The sequence below is a fragment of the Chelmon rostratus genome, chromosome 23 (genome assembly GCF_017976325.1).
Source record: "Chelmon rostratus isolate fCheRos1 chromosome 23, fCheRos1.pri, whole genome shotgun sequence".
NCBI lineage: Eukaryota > Metazoa > Chordata > Actinopteri > Chaetodontiformes > Chaetodontidae > Chelmon > Chelmon rostratus.
In genome coordinates, this window is record NC_055680.1 from 9972057 (window position 1) to 9987859 (window position 15803).

General features: G+C 41.0%; 1 protein-coding gene across 1 annotated transcript in view; it reads right to left on the reverse strand.

The window, feature by feature from the left end:
* Positions 1 to 15803, reverse strand: part of LOC121626468 (glucosidase 2 subunit beta-like) — a 119777-nt gene that overhangs the window by 24408 nt on the left and 79566 nt on the right. Inside the window, exons 11-12 of the mRNA XM_041965001.1 lie at positions 15144 to 15213; positions 13349 to 13438 (exon numbers count right to left, since the gene is read on the reverse strand). Coding sequence (XP_041820935.1) covers positions 13349 to 13438; positions 15144 to 15213 — 160 coding nt within the window. The remainder of the gene's footprint in view (positions 1 to 13348; positions 13439 to 15143; positions 15214 to 15803) is intronic.

Here is a 15803-nt window from a genome sequence, read left to right on the forward strand (position 1 = left end):
TCCCTGCCCACTTTTGCTGACATGCCAGCACCGCAAAAAAAGAAAGAAAAAAAAAAGGCGAGGCTATTTGTGTGTGGGGACACTGCAATCTGACCTTGGATGCTCGCCTCCATGTGGCAGCTTGTGAGAAAACAAAAGCAGGCAAGGCAGCACAGAAAATGTGTCGCCGGGTAAAAAGAAAAAAAAAAAGTTTGGAGAGATTAGAAATGCCGAGCCCAACATGCGGACGGAGGTGCAGGTTGATTAGCTGTCTGTCTCCAAGACAGACACTTCACATTCTGCTGTCTGCGTTACATAAATGGGACACGGCAGAAAGGTCAAACAGGCACATTTATACAAACTGTCCCCTGCTATCCTTAGCAAATGAGCGCGGTGTGACACGAAGAAGGAAATGTCCGCTGAGACGGGCGGGCGGTGACAAAGGCTGACTGACAGCGATGGAAATATAAGACAAAGACAGAGGAAAGGGGAAGTCAGAGAGATGAAAAAGAAATAAAAGTGCGCAAAAGAGAGTGGGAGGGAATCAGAGTGTGCTGGTGGTGACGCCGAGCATATGAATCACCGACTGAACAGGCCGCAAATGTGACAGATGATGACGTGCGGCAAGGGGGACACTGGGCGGAGGACGCAAAGGATAAGAAAGACGACGAGAGGACAAAACTTGGCGGGTCACTGATTCAACCGAAGACAAGAATTAGAAGGCTGTGATGAGCGGAGGATCAAAAATGACACAGGGGTCCTCCCATTCGGGCCCTGAACTCCACACTGCGTCTCTCGCTGTCCCCCATGTTCGATCTGCCTCCGGCTGACAATGCGGCTCCGATCCGAGCCATGATAAGTTGGTACCACTGTGTCAATCTTTGGCAGGTGTTCTGGGGCCTGAAGCTGCACAGTTAGAGAATAAATATCTTAGATGCAACCACTTTGGCCCTCAGGCAGTATTTCACGCTTCACTGGATCGGACTGCAGGCTCAGTTCACTCAGAACTCTGCTGATTTCTGGAGCAAAACTAGTTCTAAACCGAATACTTTCCAATTCAAGATAATGACATTAGATGAATGGTGACAAGCAAGCATAGAGTATTAGGGTATTCTCGTGAAAAGTGAGGAACCTTGAGCACTTTTTAGGAGATAATATATTTAAGACCTAATTTGTTGAAATGATCCTCTGAACTTTTCTCAAGCGATAGCATTGAAGAGGTGTCAGCAGCTCAACTGCAATGTTATTATTACACATAGCAATTACTAACTCCAAAAATAAATTGTAATTATTCTTTAACAGTCCATTGTTAATTAAAGATTTGACAGAGGCACCCACTAGGGCTCTATAGGAAGAAAGAGATCAGTATATTTATTTCTCAGTCCACTGAGATCTAGTCAAGAGAGGGAGAAGGAGAGAGACAGCAATTAAGCCCTTCTCCCACTAGACTGCTATGTGACGGCGTGGGTGGAGTTCACTGAGGGTGACACTGCAAACTGCAGCAACGTCAACACTAGCTAATTGGTTTACAGGTAACACTGTGTACATTCTGCTGGCATGCTCTACAGCAGGTCAAAGGTGACTCAGCAGTTTAAAGTGACGTGGTTAATTGTTTAGTTAAGGAAAGCCACAGCACAGAGCAACCTGGGGTCACACATTTTCAAGCAGAAGGTCTTTCGATAACAGTTTCAACATCGAATAACAGGTTATGCTCTAGGTAGCTTTATTAATTTATAAGCTCATATTCGTGTTGTTGATGATATTTTAAGATTTATATAATTTACCTTTAAATTAAAAATTAAAATCCTGCCCTACGTTTTTTTTTCATCATGCATTTATTAACATGTGAAGTGAGGCTATGTTTCAATGCTGTTCATAAAAACGTATTTGCCTAATTCTTGGAAAGATATTCCTAAAAAATATAAACAAGGTGTTACAATCTCCAAAATAAATGTTTCTCTTTCTGCTGAGCTATGGGTAATTGTGAGAGAGATAGAAATGAATTGCTTTAACACCTTCTTCCATGCAATGCATTTTTTTTTTTTTCAATTAAAGGCTAATAATTTACACATATATAGGAAAATGCACTAGTGGCTGCAATATGAACATAGAACATCTGCCCAATTTGAATGGAAAACAAGTTAAATTAATATACCAATCATTTCGGAGGTCAGCTTAGCTTATCTTAGCACAAAGAGTGGAAACAGAGGGAAACAGCTAGCCCAGCCTGGAGTCTCCATTGGTTGCGTAGTAGCCTCCTGATGATGACCACAGCCCAGGAAGCTGATCGGGTGCTGGCTGTGGCTCCACATTTAACAAACAGATATGAAAATCTTCTCATCAAACGAATAAGCGTACTTCCCAAAATGTTGAACTATTCCTTTAAGAGGATTTGGCAAACATTTATTCAGTGTGAACACAGAGTAACCCAACAGTGACTAGAGGCTTTTCTGACTATCAAGTTCACTCGCTGGAAATTGTAAAGGAGCAGTTGTGAAACTCGTTTTCAGAATCACACTTGCAGATTAAATCTTTAGCCAGAGCCGAGCGTTTTGTCCGGCGGACACACCTGACAGGAGTTTTCTTTCCCCCGCAACCGGAATCAATAGTGAATCATATGACCTGCTTGTAAAGGCTGCAGGGTTGTCTAGTGCCTGTCTGTCCTTTAATCAGCAGATCCAGCTTTAAGCCCCTGTGTCAACAAGTCGACTGAGGTTGCTGAGGTGTCTTTGGTGCAGGTTACAGCTGCAACTGCACCCTTGTTACTGGTTGCAGCTGGCAACAACAGCAATTCTATATGTGACAGTAATGCTCTCTTTAAACCAACCCACAGTACAGAGTCCACACTAACAAACAGAACAGGAACAGCTATTCTGGATTATACCCGTTACTTTAAAAACGTGTACTGCACATTGTGTACCCTTTGGAAAAGGGGCATTCCCTGGACTAAACTCCTATAAGTGCTGATGAGTTGAGTTTTTTAACTTACAAAAATGCAGAGCTGGTGATGCTACAACACATGTTAGTGTGCTTGTTCAGGACTGAGGACGAGGCTAATGTTAGCCTGCAATGATTTTCTTGTTAGCTTACAGCGAATCAACATGAGTATTAGAAAATCAGAGGAGCATTTCTGTGTGTGCCGACATCATATGTGTCTTTTGAAATATGGATGAGTCAGTGTTAACATATTTTAAAATGCCTTCAAATACACTTTGTTAAAGATGTAATGTTGCAGTACTCTCGCCAACAAGCACACAAAAAACCACAACTCCCTTAGAAGCAAGAATATAGTCGTTCTCTAGAAATATCATTATTATCAAGGTATGTAGTGTCTTGAATACAGATCCATGGGGTCTTTACATGCAGTAGAGTGCTATTTAACTGCATGAATGGCTTTGAACATATAATGATGATTAATAAGTATACACAGCCCCATATATTACAGCCAGAAAATGTAAATATTTCAGTGCAACTTTTATTACACCATCACACTTACAATCATTGTATTGTTAAAACTGCGGTTAGTGTACTGATATTAAGTAATAAGGGGGTGCCTATTCCTATTCTGGGAACGATCGTCTTGTGCTACTACAGTGGATTTTTTTTCCAGGAGTGCATCTAATATAAGAGCAGCTACTGTAGAGCATGGAGGTGGGAGTGAGGCACTTTGATTTATGTCTTTGTGGTGGAAAAAGTTCTGCAGTGTTTGGATCTCTCTCCTAAAGTAAAAGCATGAAAGTGCAGCCATGTTGTGAGCTTCCCTGCTAGCGCTCGAATGGTCAGCTCATTAAGCCTCAAGTGCAATTAGGGAATCAAACTCCAATAGTGTGACTTTTCTATTTCCAGGACACACATAGTTTCAAGAAGAGCATCACAATCATTGTGAGATCGGGTCATTGCAGGTTCTGAGAGTTTGCTGCCGGCCCAAAGACACAACTGCCAGTCCAATCTAATCCATCTAGAGCCAGTTTAAAAGAAGACACTCAAAGTGGGCCGTTTTTCAGTTTACCTTCATTTTCCACATGGTGAAGCACAAATGCAAGTCTGAATAAAAATGCTGGACAGTGTTTTCACTATGAGTCTGATTGAAGTCCACTTTCGTGACAGCTTATCATATTTTGGCCCTGAAATTCTTTATGCCGAGCTGAGAGTCAATGCATAAGATAGAGATATATATCTTTTTTCTTTTTTATCTTATTATGCTTCGTTTCTGTGAGACAACATGAAGAGGGAAGGTGAATGCACAGCAGAGGCCCCTTTCCCACATAAATTACCCAGGAAAAAAAAAAAAAAAACAGAGCGAAAGAGCCTCGCTCAAAAGATGCCTCAATTTATATGCGCAAAATGGGAAACAAAACAAGCCAAACTTGAAGCCAATTTAGTTTTTAGAGCCATCACTAAGGGCAATGAGGCAAATAGCCTCTGGCAGATCATTTAAAGCGGCATTCTCCCTGCCAGCTCTCAAGATGTTACATTATTATTGCTGCCATTTTCTTCTCGAAATAGGTGAAGGTTGAGGCATGTGGAAAATATAACAGGCAGTAAGGGGACAACAGCTGGTCTTTATCGGTCTTTCAAATGTCTGAAAAAACACATTGAACTCAATTATAGAATCATGGTGCTTTAAAAGTACTTTATTATCTTTATTATTAAAATTTGATGCAACAATATAAAAAAATGTATTGTATTGTCATACTTTTTTCTTTACATTTCCCAACTTAAATTATGGCCGTTATTGCTAATATGTACTTAATCCTACATAAAAGAGATTTCTGACATGCCTAAAGGGACTTTTCCCATGAAGTGATTGTCAATAATATTCATACTGTACATATACTGTATGTAACAGAATGTAAAGGATCCTACGTAGGTGTGGAGCAAGTTGGCTCAAAATAACATTTTACACTTTTCCTCCTCAAAGGTGTAAAAAAATGTCTCTTAACACTAAAACGTGTTAGGAAATCTACTTCAACATAACTTAAGGTGATAATTAGAATTCCCACATTAAAAGTGAAGAAGAACTGAGCCAATAATCAGAAGCTCTGAAACTCGGAGAGTGACTGTGAAACATCTGTTCTCGCGGTGCTCCAGCTCACTTTAAAAGGTTTGCGGTTTTGCTCAGGCTGTGTTTAAGAGATGTGCTAAAACCAGCAGAGTGCAAAACTTTGAGCGTAGCTTTCATCGCCGTCACTAAAACGTGAAAAATGTAGTTTTCATGATTAGAAAGTAGAGGTACAATACAGCATAACGGGGATGCCCAAATCTCACACAAATCTGGTACCGAAAGGAGGAGAACGTCATTTCGGAATGTGATTTTAATTTGTGGCATAAAGTGGAGTCCATAAAGACGGTTGAACTTGACTGACCTACACAAGAGCATTCATCACCTTTTGGATGAACTGGAAAACCAACTGAGGCCAGGCGTTATTATGCAACCTCGCTAATGCTCTTGTGGCTGAATGGGAGCAAATGCCTGCAGCCAGCTTCCATAATCTTGTGGAAACCTTTCCCAGAGGAGTGGAGGCTAGCAGCAAAGTAACCTCTGTGGTTTCAGATTGAGTTGTTCGACAATCACACATGGCATATGGTAAGTTTGGATATCCACATGGTTTGGACCACAGGTGTCCATATACTTTCGGCCATGTAGTGTGTATATGTGGAGATGTGCACGAGTGGAAAGTCATTCTTGAACTTGGATAAAGTAGTTTAGAAAAAAAAAAAAAAAACTCAAGGTCTCCTTCCTAGCTTTCTTCAACCACATGTTGCAAACTTCCTTGGCAGATTGACTGAGTTGTCATGGAGATAAATGATGTCATACACTGAGGTCAAATGAAGACATCTCAAAGTGACCTCCATCAACTGATGAAAGCCATGAAATGGGGCTGCAAGCTCCAGAACAAGCTAACACATTGACCTTAAGATTATTTTTTGAAACCACATGTGATGTTCATGGACCGACGTTCTCTCGTCCTTAGATGTAATGACAGTATACTGTTTGGTAATTTGAAAAACTCATGCCATCACCTTCTCTGGTCTAAAGGTGATGATATAACACCATGAGTATTTTTATGCTTAAACATGACATTGCTTTTCTATAACTTCAGCTCATTTTCTGAGTCAACAGTATAGACAGTAATTTCCAAATGGAACATTTACATCTTATTACAGTCTTATTTTCAGTCTCTGCGTGTTGAACATCATGGCAGAAATAGCTTCCTCGGGGTGAGGAGTTAAGATGCGCTTCCTCTGGCTGTTAAATATCATTCTCAATTATAGGTGTTTTGGTGAAGTAAACTGATGGGAGTGATCCATTTCAATAATTCGCTCCAATTTACACCATACCGTCACCACTCCTCAAAATACATATTAAATGGGTCAAACGCACTAAAAGTCTTGGCCCGATTTCCGTGCAGAAAATGCTCGGGGTAACAGGTTAGTAGATCAGAACCACCACAGCTATGCTAATGCAGCCACAGACAGGGTGCAGACGAGGGGGAATCTTTTTACAGCTATGTTTATACTATGTTTGTACTGTGTGTATTATTATAGACAATGCATTAGCTGGACCAGTCTGCTTTAGCTGGACTGACGATACAACATGTGGTGAAGGCCACTTTCCAGAAACCGACACCTTTTGACTCAAGTCTCTGTCTATATGTGGGCTGCGGGTTACAATTCATGTCAAACATTGCAGAAGTGCACGATTCAAGTAAAAAGTCACATCATAATGCGGAGTCGGCGAAAGGCAGCATTTTTTCAAGCAAGCTGCACTACTCAGTAGTAAAGTAGAGCAGAAACTATTCATTTTAATACATCGTCTTAAAGACATGTGCAGGAAAATAATTAGACTTTCACATGAGTTCTTACAGCTACTGAATTGGATCTTATTAGATTTGATCAGATAAGATAAACCCTGTTGATCTCACCAGGAAGTTAAGGTTGTCACAGCAGGAACTGTAGATGAGACACAGCATGAAAAGAAATACAATATAAACACTGATTAATACAGGGATAGTCATTTTTATACATTTATGAGTTTTAATGATTTTTATTTTATGCATAATTCTCTCCTGGGTCTCTCTGTTATGACTCCATTGACCATTTTAGCTACAGGTTCAAACCACACCGCTCAGCGTAGCACTGAAAATCTAATTTGATAGGGAATATAAAATCTTTGCAGCGGTTTCCAGACATCACATCACATATTACAGTGACCTTAACTTACTTTAAATTGGTTTATTCATAAATTAAAGTTTCAAAAATATTCATCAGCAGTGCTGACCTCATGTACAAAGCTGATAGGTGGCGACTAGTTCAATCCCACCAGAGCTCCTGCCTGCACAAATAGTGCAGATTTACATATTTAGATCAGCTTTCGCTCAACAATCCCATTCTTTAGTTTCAGAGTTAACTCAAAATAATTCTTCAGAATAAGATCATTAGCAAGCAGAGTTGTAGTACTCATGTAGTACTCATGATACCATTCACAGTGACATGGTAAAACTTCAAACTAACACATAGTCTGTCTCAAGTGGCATCATATAATCCTCTCATGATACATCTAACGTTACATGCTATCTGTATAACACCAGTGGTTTTCCAAATGAATGATCTGAGACACTTCTTTGTCTGAGTGAAACTCAAGAGCAGACCCACACAAACAAAAAATCCTGAATATGAAAACCTTTTGTCCAAGCTGACCCGGGCACACACAGCAAAGCCAGGCCCCACTGTTGGTTCGTGGCTTCCTCGGCGCAGAGGAAATTAAGCATAATTGCAGCTCATGTTTTGGTGGCTCGATTTGGTGTTTTGGAGGGTTACATGCTCTCTCAATGAAGTGCAATGCCTGTGCAACAGCAAGAAATTGAAAATTTAACTTGAGCCGGTGCAACAATGACAAGAACAAAGACGACTAACTTGGCTCCAAGTGATCTCACTGTGAATTAGAAACAGGAAGTCCTGGTGTGCAGCGAGAAGCTGGGATAAACAAAACAACAACAAAAAACTCTGAAAAGTTGACCCAGACTGTTTCAACACAACCAACCCACAGATACTCTGCTTGCTGCCCACTTCTCCAGCCATACAGTTGGCAGCACAACAAATACTGATGAGATGTGATGATTTTATGACCCCACCAGACACACATGCACTCACTGCCAGCCCACAGGTCTACTGGACCAACGGAAAACTCATGCTACTTCAGATGGCCACCCCTGCTGTGGAATGGGCAGAATCTCCACGTGCTTTCAGTTGCTTACAGGAAGAGACCAGCATCTTGAAAGCCAAAGGCTTTGTTGACTCACAATAGGGTGAGGGAGGCAGTGATTCAACAGGAAGATAAACTGACTGTGCTCTTCAACATGGCGTCTAGGAAAAACTTATCAGCAGGCATGCAAATACAAAAGGTTTTACTTCTAAATGCCTCACACTGCTGCACCAATTTAATTCAACTAAACTGTTAAGCTGGTGCAAAAATAACGACGGAACAGTGGTTTTAAAGACTGCTGCAGAATTTCAAAAGCTTGCTCTTGCTTTTATATGTAAAACAAATACTCATAATCAAATAAAATTTACTTTTAAAGGCCATTTTATTAACAGATGGTAAAATCTGCGGTCATTTCAGTTCACTGCAAATGATAGCTTATAGAACGGAGTTGATGACAAAAACTGAGTGAAATAAGACTAAGTGTGGTAATATTTTTGACTTTTGTCATTGCCAATGAATCCTATGCAAAGAGCAATACCAGCAATTAAGTGATTCTCCTAGCAAGAAATATCTGTGTCGTCAAACCTGATCCAGAGTCTCCCATAGAGTCTGTGCCATAGATCTCCACTGTTGTCGTTGGGATTTGTTGACGATAAGAAAAATACAGAATATCGCCACATTTATATGTCACATTTCCCTTCACTCTCCAGAATGGAGATCTTAAAGCAAGAGAATGCACTCTCTCTGCCCCCTCTGTTACTGACAAAAAACCAAACGTGACCTTTTGAAGTTAATTAATTGCATGAGCAGCTCATTAAGAGTAATGCTAAATTTCATGCTTTAATTTAACAACAGTGTCTGTGCCACATCTATCATAATTTGAGAGCTACTGGGTGTGACAAAGTGCTCATGCTCTAAGGCATGGATCTGCATAAACAGCTACTGCAGCACAACCACTTATTTTAACAACATTCCAATTATGGCTAACCGGGCCCTCGGCCCTTCTGTCCCCTCGATAAACCCGGACAAACAAGGTTTTCATTTCATTTGTGCGCATGCATGCATTCGTCTGTTGTTAGCTTGTTTGCTTTCCGGCATGACATCAATTTCCACCAGCGAGAGGCCTTCATGTTGAAGCATTAACACTGAAAGCTCATTTCTGCTTTTAATTATCTGTTTCTAGGAAAACTGACATGGCAGAAAAATGTTATTACTAGCAAGAAGTTTACTCAAATGCTTCCATTCCTTACAAGTACTTGCCAGACAGCAAATAACTTACTGTCTAAAGATCCCAATGGTCCTGTCAAACCCTATTTGCAACTAGATAGTATTCATGGCACAGCCCTTATGAAATCTACCACGTATATGGCTCTTCATTTCCATGTTACTCTCACGACAGTGAGCAGACACATCTAGGGCTCCACACCACCCGCCTTGCAATGGTTTATATCCAATTTGAAACCGCTCCCTCTAGGCTATCCTCACGGAGTCTCTTTCTTCCCTAGAATAACCCAGCGCACTGCTAAGGCCATGTGATGTTCTACAGACAGTTGGAAGTGTCACTTGTGCTGCGTTATCCTTCTCTCTTCTCTGTCAAAGCTGAACCACAGTGGCGGGCATGACTCACTGAAGTGCTGTACTTTCTAATGACACGAGAGCGGAGGCTGAGTCAATCTGACCTGACAGTCTTGCATAAATCACGGCCCTTCGATTTAAGTTGCTTTGAGGAGTGTCAACAAATCCACAGGAGGAATATTAGACTCTGCTGTAGGTAGGGACTCCGCCTCTGAGAACTCATTATGGGGTGTCTTCCTTCATGCTGTGCCAGGCTGTGTTGACTGAATTGCCAAGCTTATTTCTGATTCACTGGCAGAAGCCTGCGTTTTAAATTCCCGACTTGTGATAAGGGCCCACCAGCACCCTAAAGACCATTTCAGGGGAGATACATGGATTTTTAATGGGTGAGTTTTTGGAGGTGCGCTTCAATAGCTTGAATATGATGTAATGTATAAAAAAAGGTAACTCTAGGCTGGAAAGAGGTGCATGGAAGTACAGGAATAAATGCCATTAAATGATAATGCACCAAGAACAAGCTCCCTCTCTAAGCTTTTATCCATGTTGTTTATGGTCTTTAGAGAAACTGATGAGAAGGCAATGCGCGCTAGTACACAGCATTTAGCTTCTAATCTTGCCGTTAATCATTCCACTTGAAAGTGTTCAACAACAAAAGGCTGTTTTCCCCCCTTTGAAATCAAAGTAATTATTTTCTTTTTTCCCCTGGACAAACAAGAGGAGGCTCCGAGCCCCAGTTTGCAGAAGTGATTCACACCGTCATGAGGCAAGGCTGAAGCAAGGCTGAAGAAATAAGTCGACAAAGAGGCGCAGAGAAAAGGATCCTCTATCGCAAAGACAAAAGGAGCAATCTCGGCTGACACCTTCAGATAGAAATGAAACACACTTTCAAGTTAACAAGTTTGGCCTGCAGTATATAAGTGTAAACAGGACCAAATCCAGTTCCTATGAATCTCCTAAAAAGCAATCAGCTCTTTCTATTTCCTTGCTCCATTAGGGCTGTCTAATACACATGTGTCACTGTCATCAAATGATCCTCAACCGGCAGCATTTGCAACCTTTTTCCCACCACACCCCACACCAGCAGCTGAAATCCATTCATTGAAATAAGCTATTAGTTATATTACAGACAGCGTTTCAGCTCAGCAAACTTTTATGGCTCCGGGCACTTTTTCTCCAATATTGGCTTCCGCTCAAGAAAAAAAAAAAAAGAAGGAGCAATTTAATCAAACGTGAGAGATCTAAACACCAGGGCGGGCGAATGTAAGATGGTTTCAACCGATGATCAAGAAGCTGGAAGGAGAAGTGTGTGATTCTGTTCCATTATTGGAGAGGAACCGGAGCCCTGCTCGTTCGCTACTCAAGGGCATGGGAGGGAGTGCTACAGAAAGCCGTTGGTTTATGTGTCTGTCAATGTCATGTCTTTTCAGGATCACGGTTCAAGGCGAACAGAAAGGATAAAGGGGGGCAGGGAGGAGAACTGGTACATTGCTGAGAGGGTGATGGTAGGTCAAAGGACCTTCAGCTGAGTTGACGCTGGTGGATATTGTGCTCTTCAGTGAGCTGAAGGATGAAAAATAACATGGAGTGTATGATACCAATAGGGCAGTGATAGAAAGGTAGCAGAGTACAGTATGGGTTTCTGTGCAAAAGACTGAAGAGAGACTGAGAAATAGTCTAACTTGATGCAGCCTGCATGAATTGGATTAAACCTACAAGTATTATATTAAAACCTGTGAAACAGCTATATATAGCTAAAGGTCTTGGTTTGGTTAACATTATTCCTCTTAGTTATTGTTGCAGCACCTGTCTCTCTCTATTGTCTCAAAGCAGCAAGCTAATTAAGCTAACGCTAGCCCCATGAACTCCAGCTGACTTCTGCATGTTAGCATTTGAATCGTTTTAGATACAGTTTAAATACGGTTACCTATATGACATCATGCTAAAAGGCTGAGGCTAAAGCTGTATGCTGCAGGCAGAAATTCAGCATCCTCACCAGCTGACGAGAGGCTGCAGATGACAGCATTGTTCTTGTATTGCAGGTATTGGTAGAGATAGTTACCTCCAGTATCATGAATATGAGTAAAATGTAAGATCAGCGAGCAAACAAAATGTTAAATCCATTAATTTTCACAAAAAAAAAGAAAAAAAGGGAACTATCCTCATGTGGAAAAACACGATGAATGAATGAATTTGTTCATTTAAGTCTATTTCACTATCAGTAGCAAAGGATGATCAGCATCATAAGAGCAAGCTCTGCATCCCAAAAGCATGACATAGTCTTTCAACCAATGTGCAATATTGTTATCGAATACTGTCTACAGTAAAAAGACTAAGACAGATTTTTCTGGCTTATGTATGAGAACTGCAACTTTCCTTTTTCAGATTTTGCCTCCTAAATGGCAAACTAAGCAAACAAATCACACTGGTGTATGAGGGCATGGGAAAACCACTGATTCCAAGGATGTCTGAGAAATATATTTGCAGTGCAGATCTCAGTGCAGATCTCAGATAATTTTCTTTCAAAACTGCAACCACCCACAGGCTTCTAAAGCTCCAGCTGGCAAGCAATCCTGAGGAGAACAGATTCTACCCCAGCAGGGGCCATAGGGATGCAGCGGGAGAGAGTAAAAGAAGCTCATTCTGTTGATTAAATTTAGTTGATTTAGCTGCTTGGCTTTCTCCAGGGTGACTTGGAGCTCACAAATTATCAACTTTAAATGGTGGATCTTTACTGAGATGGTTCACATTTGCTACACATAGAATTTGTTTTAGTACCGTTGCTCAAAATAAGATGGATTCCAGCCTGTGCTTAACATTTTGATTTTGTGACGGTTCTCTGAAACTGTTTATTCTTCTATCCAGTGGCTTTCATGGCTACCTGCAGTGCACAGGTATGGCACAAGTAATTGTTTTCCATTATTTTCATTGCGGAGAGCAGACATAACTATTAAAAGCTTCAACAATTCATGACAAGACTGTCAAAACCATTGGAATGTATTTTTTTTCAGCATGTTTTTCCATAAGAACCTTATACAACCCTGATTCTGAAAAAGCGGGCACGCTGTGTAAAACACAAATAAAACAGAATGTGATCATTTGCTAATCATTTTCGACATATATATAAATTGAAAACAACTGCCAAAACAATATATTTAATGTTTTAACGGATAAACCCCATTGATTTTTGTAAATAAATGCTTATTCTGAATGTGATGACAGCAAACAGGGGCAACAAAAGACTGGGAAAGTTGTGGAACGCACCAAAAACACCTGTTAGGAACATTCCACAGGTAAACAGGTTGATTGGTGACAGTATCATGATTGGGTATGAAAGGAGCATCCTGGAAAGGCTCAGTTGTTCACAAGCAAGGATGGAGCGAGGTTCACCACTTTGTGAACACATGATGGTATAAATGATGTTACAACATGGACTCAGGAACAGTTCATATAACTGTTGCCAGTAAACACAGTTTGTTTGCAAATGACTGAATTCTGTTTTGATTTATATTCCAGACTAGTTTCCATATTGATGCCAGACACAATAATCAATACTAATCAAAAAGTAATGAAAATTCTGTGGGCACTTACTCATATACTTTCAGCTTGTAACACTGGCTGTTCAAAAACAGAAACTCCCAGTCTGTTCCATAGTCTATGGCCAGCTTCTTCTGGAGATCACTGAGGAAACCAAAATACATGTGTTAGGCACATTTTGAGCATAAACGGATGGGAAACTATGCAAGATTTTAGCCAATTAACATTTACATCTGAAAACAAGTCTCTCAAAAACAGACAGAAACTACAGCAGAGGTATAGTTTAAAGCAAGTCACTTAAACTAAACTTAAGGCTGAAGGTATGAGATGTTTTTTTTCATATGTCTTCTGGATGTAATCTATTTGTTTTGAGTCCCTGACAAGCTGCTTTAATAACTTCTAGATGACTCCTAACAGTGCTGACAATGTAGCTTTATTTTCCTTGCTGCCTTAAGTGACTGACTTCTTGGATAGTGTGTTATGAGGTGGCCCTTTAAAGCCCGTCCCCAGTCTCCAATTATCTGAGCTGGTGAAGGCTGATTTTCTTCACTGATCACAAATAAGGGATGGCGCACAGGCACTTATTTCCATATTCATAATTCAGAATTGCTAATGGGGTTAACAAATGTTTGGGGAGGGTGGTTGTTTCGCTTGAGGTTGATAAGGCAGGGTGGCAGAGGGGGGTGATTCGGGGTCAAAAAAGCAACGCAGGTTACATAACTGTGTGTGCATGTGATTCTCTGCAGGGCAGGGGTCGTAACATTCATGCACAGAGCCAATTTTTGAGGAAATTGCCCTGCACGGCATGCTAAAGGAATAAAAGATGTGGACTAATGAGGAGGAGACTTTAATTTCATGCTAGTTCCAAAAGGTAGGAAGACGCGAATGCACTACCAGCATATATCTGCAAACTGATAAAGGACATGGCTTGAAGAGAACAAGTGGGGGGATGCTCCATCCCACATAAATGATAGTGAGTCATTTGACCAGGAGCAACTGAAGCAAGGTGGACAATGAAAAAATAGAGCAACTGAAGTAATGCCAGCTCCTTTTGCCTCTGTTCCCCACATGCGGGCGTTTGTTTAGGGGGGAAAAAATCTTGACCTTTTGGTAACTGCCATCTCTGTGGTTGGCTCTCCGACTGTAATGAACAGTTTGCAGGCCTAAGGGCCACAGTAGCTACTTATCAGCTATTGCTGGCTGGCTCAGAGCTCTGTGAAAACATCTGAGCATGCAACCGGATTTCTCATCCAAACCTGCTCAGGTTTTTTCTCCCTCCCAGCTGTTGTCTGGACTGTATACTGCGTAATGTTTAAGGGGGGAGCAGAGGTTGAATGCTACAGGATGCTACAGCATTTGGAGGCTGACAGATTTCTGCTCAGATATATATGCATGTAACTAATTTGTTGTGACAGGAGGTCATTTTTGTCTTTTAAAACAAAATAATTACAGTTACTAATTTGTGCCATGTCTGTCTTTTAAAAAAAAAAATGGCACAAAGAAGTTTGGATAATTCAAACCCAGGCAGACGCCGTTCCGCTCAAAGTAAGCTGGAATAGGCCTACCCACCAGAGCACAGTAGGCAACCAATAGCGTTTGTTTTTCTTCATTAAAATTAGCCCTAGGTATCACACAGTGCAAATTCATTACTGTGCAGCTTTCCTCTTTAGCGCAGAAGGATGGAGTCTATTTTAAGGCCTGGTTACATACCATGCTACCCTGCTTACAATACTGTATCAGTGTGAGCAGCGAATGCATCATCCACACGCAGTGCAAAATGTTGAGGATTTAGCCACAAATATGTAACAATGGAACCTCTGCTTCTATTTCTTTGTTATTCATCCCTTACCTTATTTCCATGTTGACTGTCTCATAGGCTTCTTCTACCTTCTTCAGATTGGTAGCCTCCCACTCCGCAGCTAGACAAAACAAAAGGTCAGACAAATTAACAATGCGGAGTTGTTGCATCTCAACAGCTGCGTGTTGCCAAACAGTGGGCTCTTAATATAGGCTGTTATATCTAGCACTGGGAGAGGAGCAAGGCTGCACATAAACAGAAAAAATGTTGTTTCCAGGTGTGGAAACTGCCGAAAGGCCCGCAAGCTTATTAGTCTCTTCGCACAGAGAATTGTGTTAACTGAGACTGAGAGAGAAGAGGAGTTGTAGGGAGTGTGAGGGCAGCACTGGTGGCCACGGCGATGATATGTTTGTCTCTTTGTCACACTTGCAGGTTCCTGGTATTACACAATGTCAGGCTCTAGTGGGAAGCGAGATCTTCAAAGTCCTTTCAAATGACTGTGACGGGTAAAAACAGGAATAATGGAACTGCAGGTGAAAGTCTGCATGTGCATCTCTGTTTGTATATCTCACCATCACATGTGATGAACCCTAATGCAAATCTTGAAAATAATTGATGCACTTGTTAGTGCTGGAACAATTAATCACTGATTAACATAAAATAATTTGACATTTGACAAATCACATTTTCATAACTAATCAATTGAGCTGC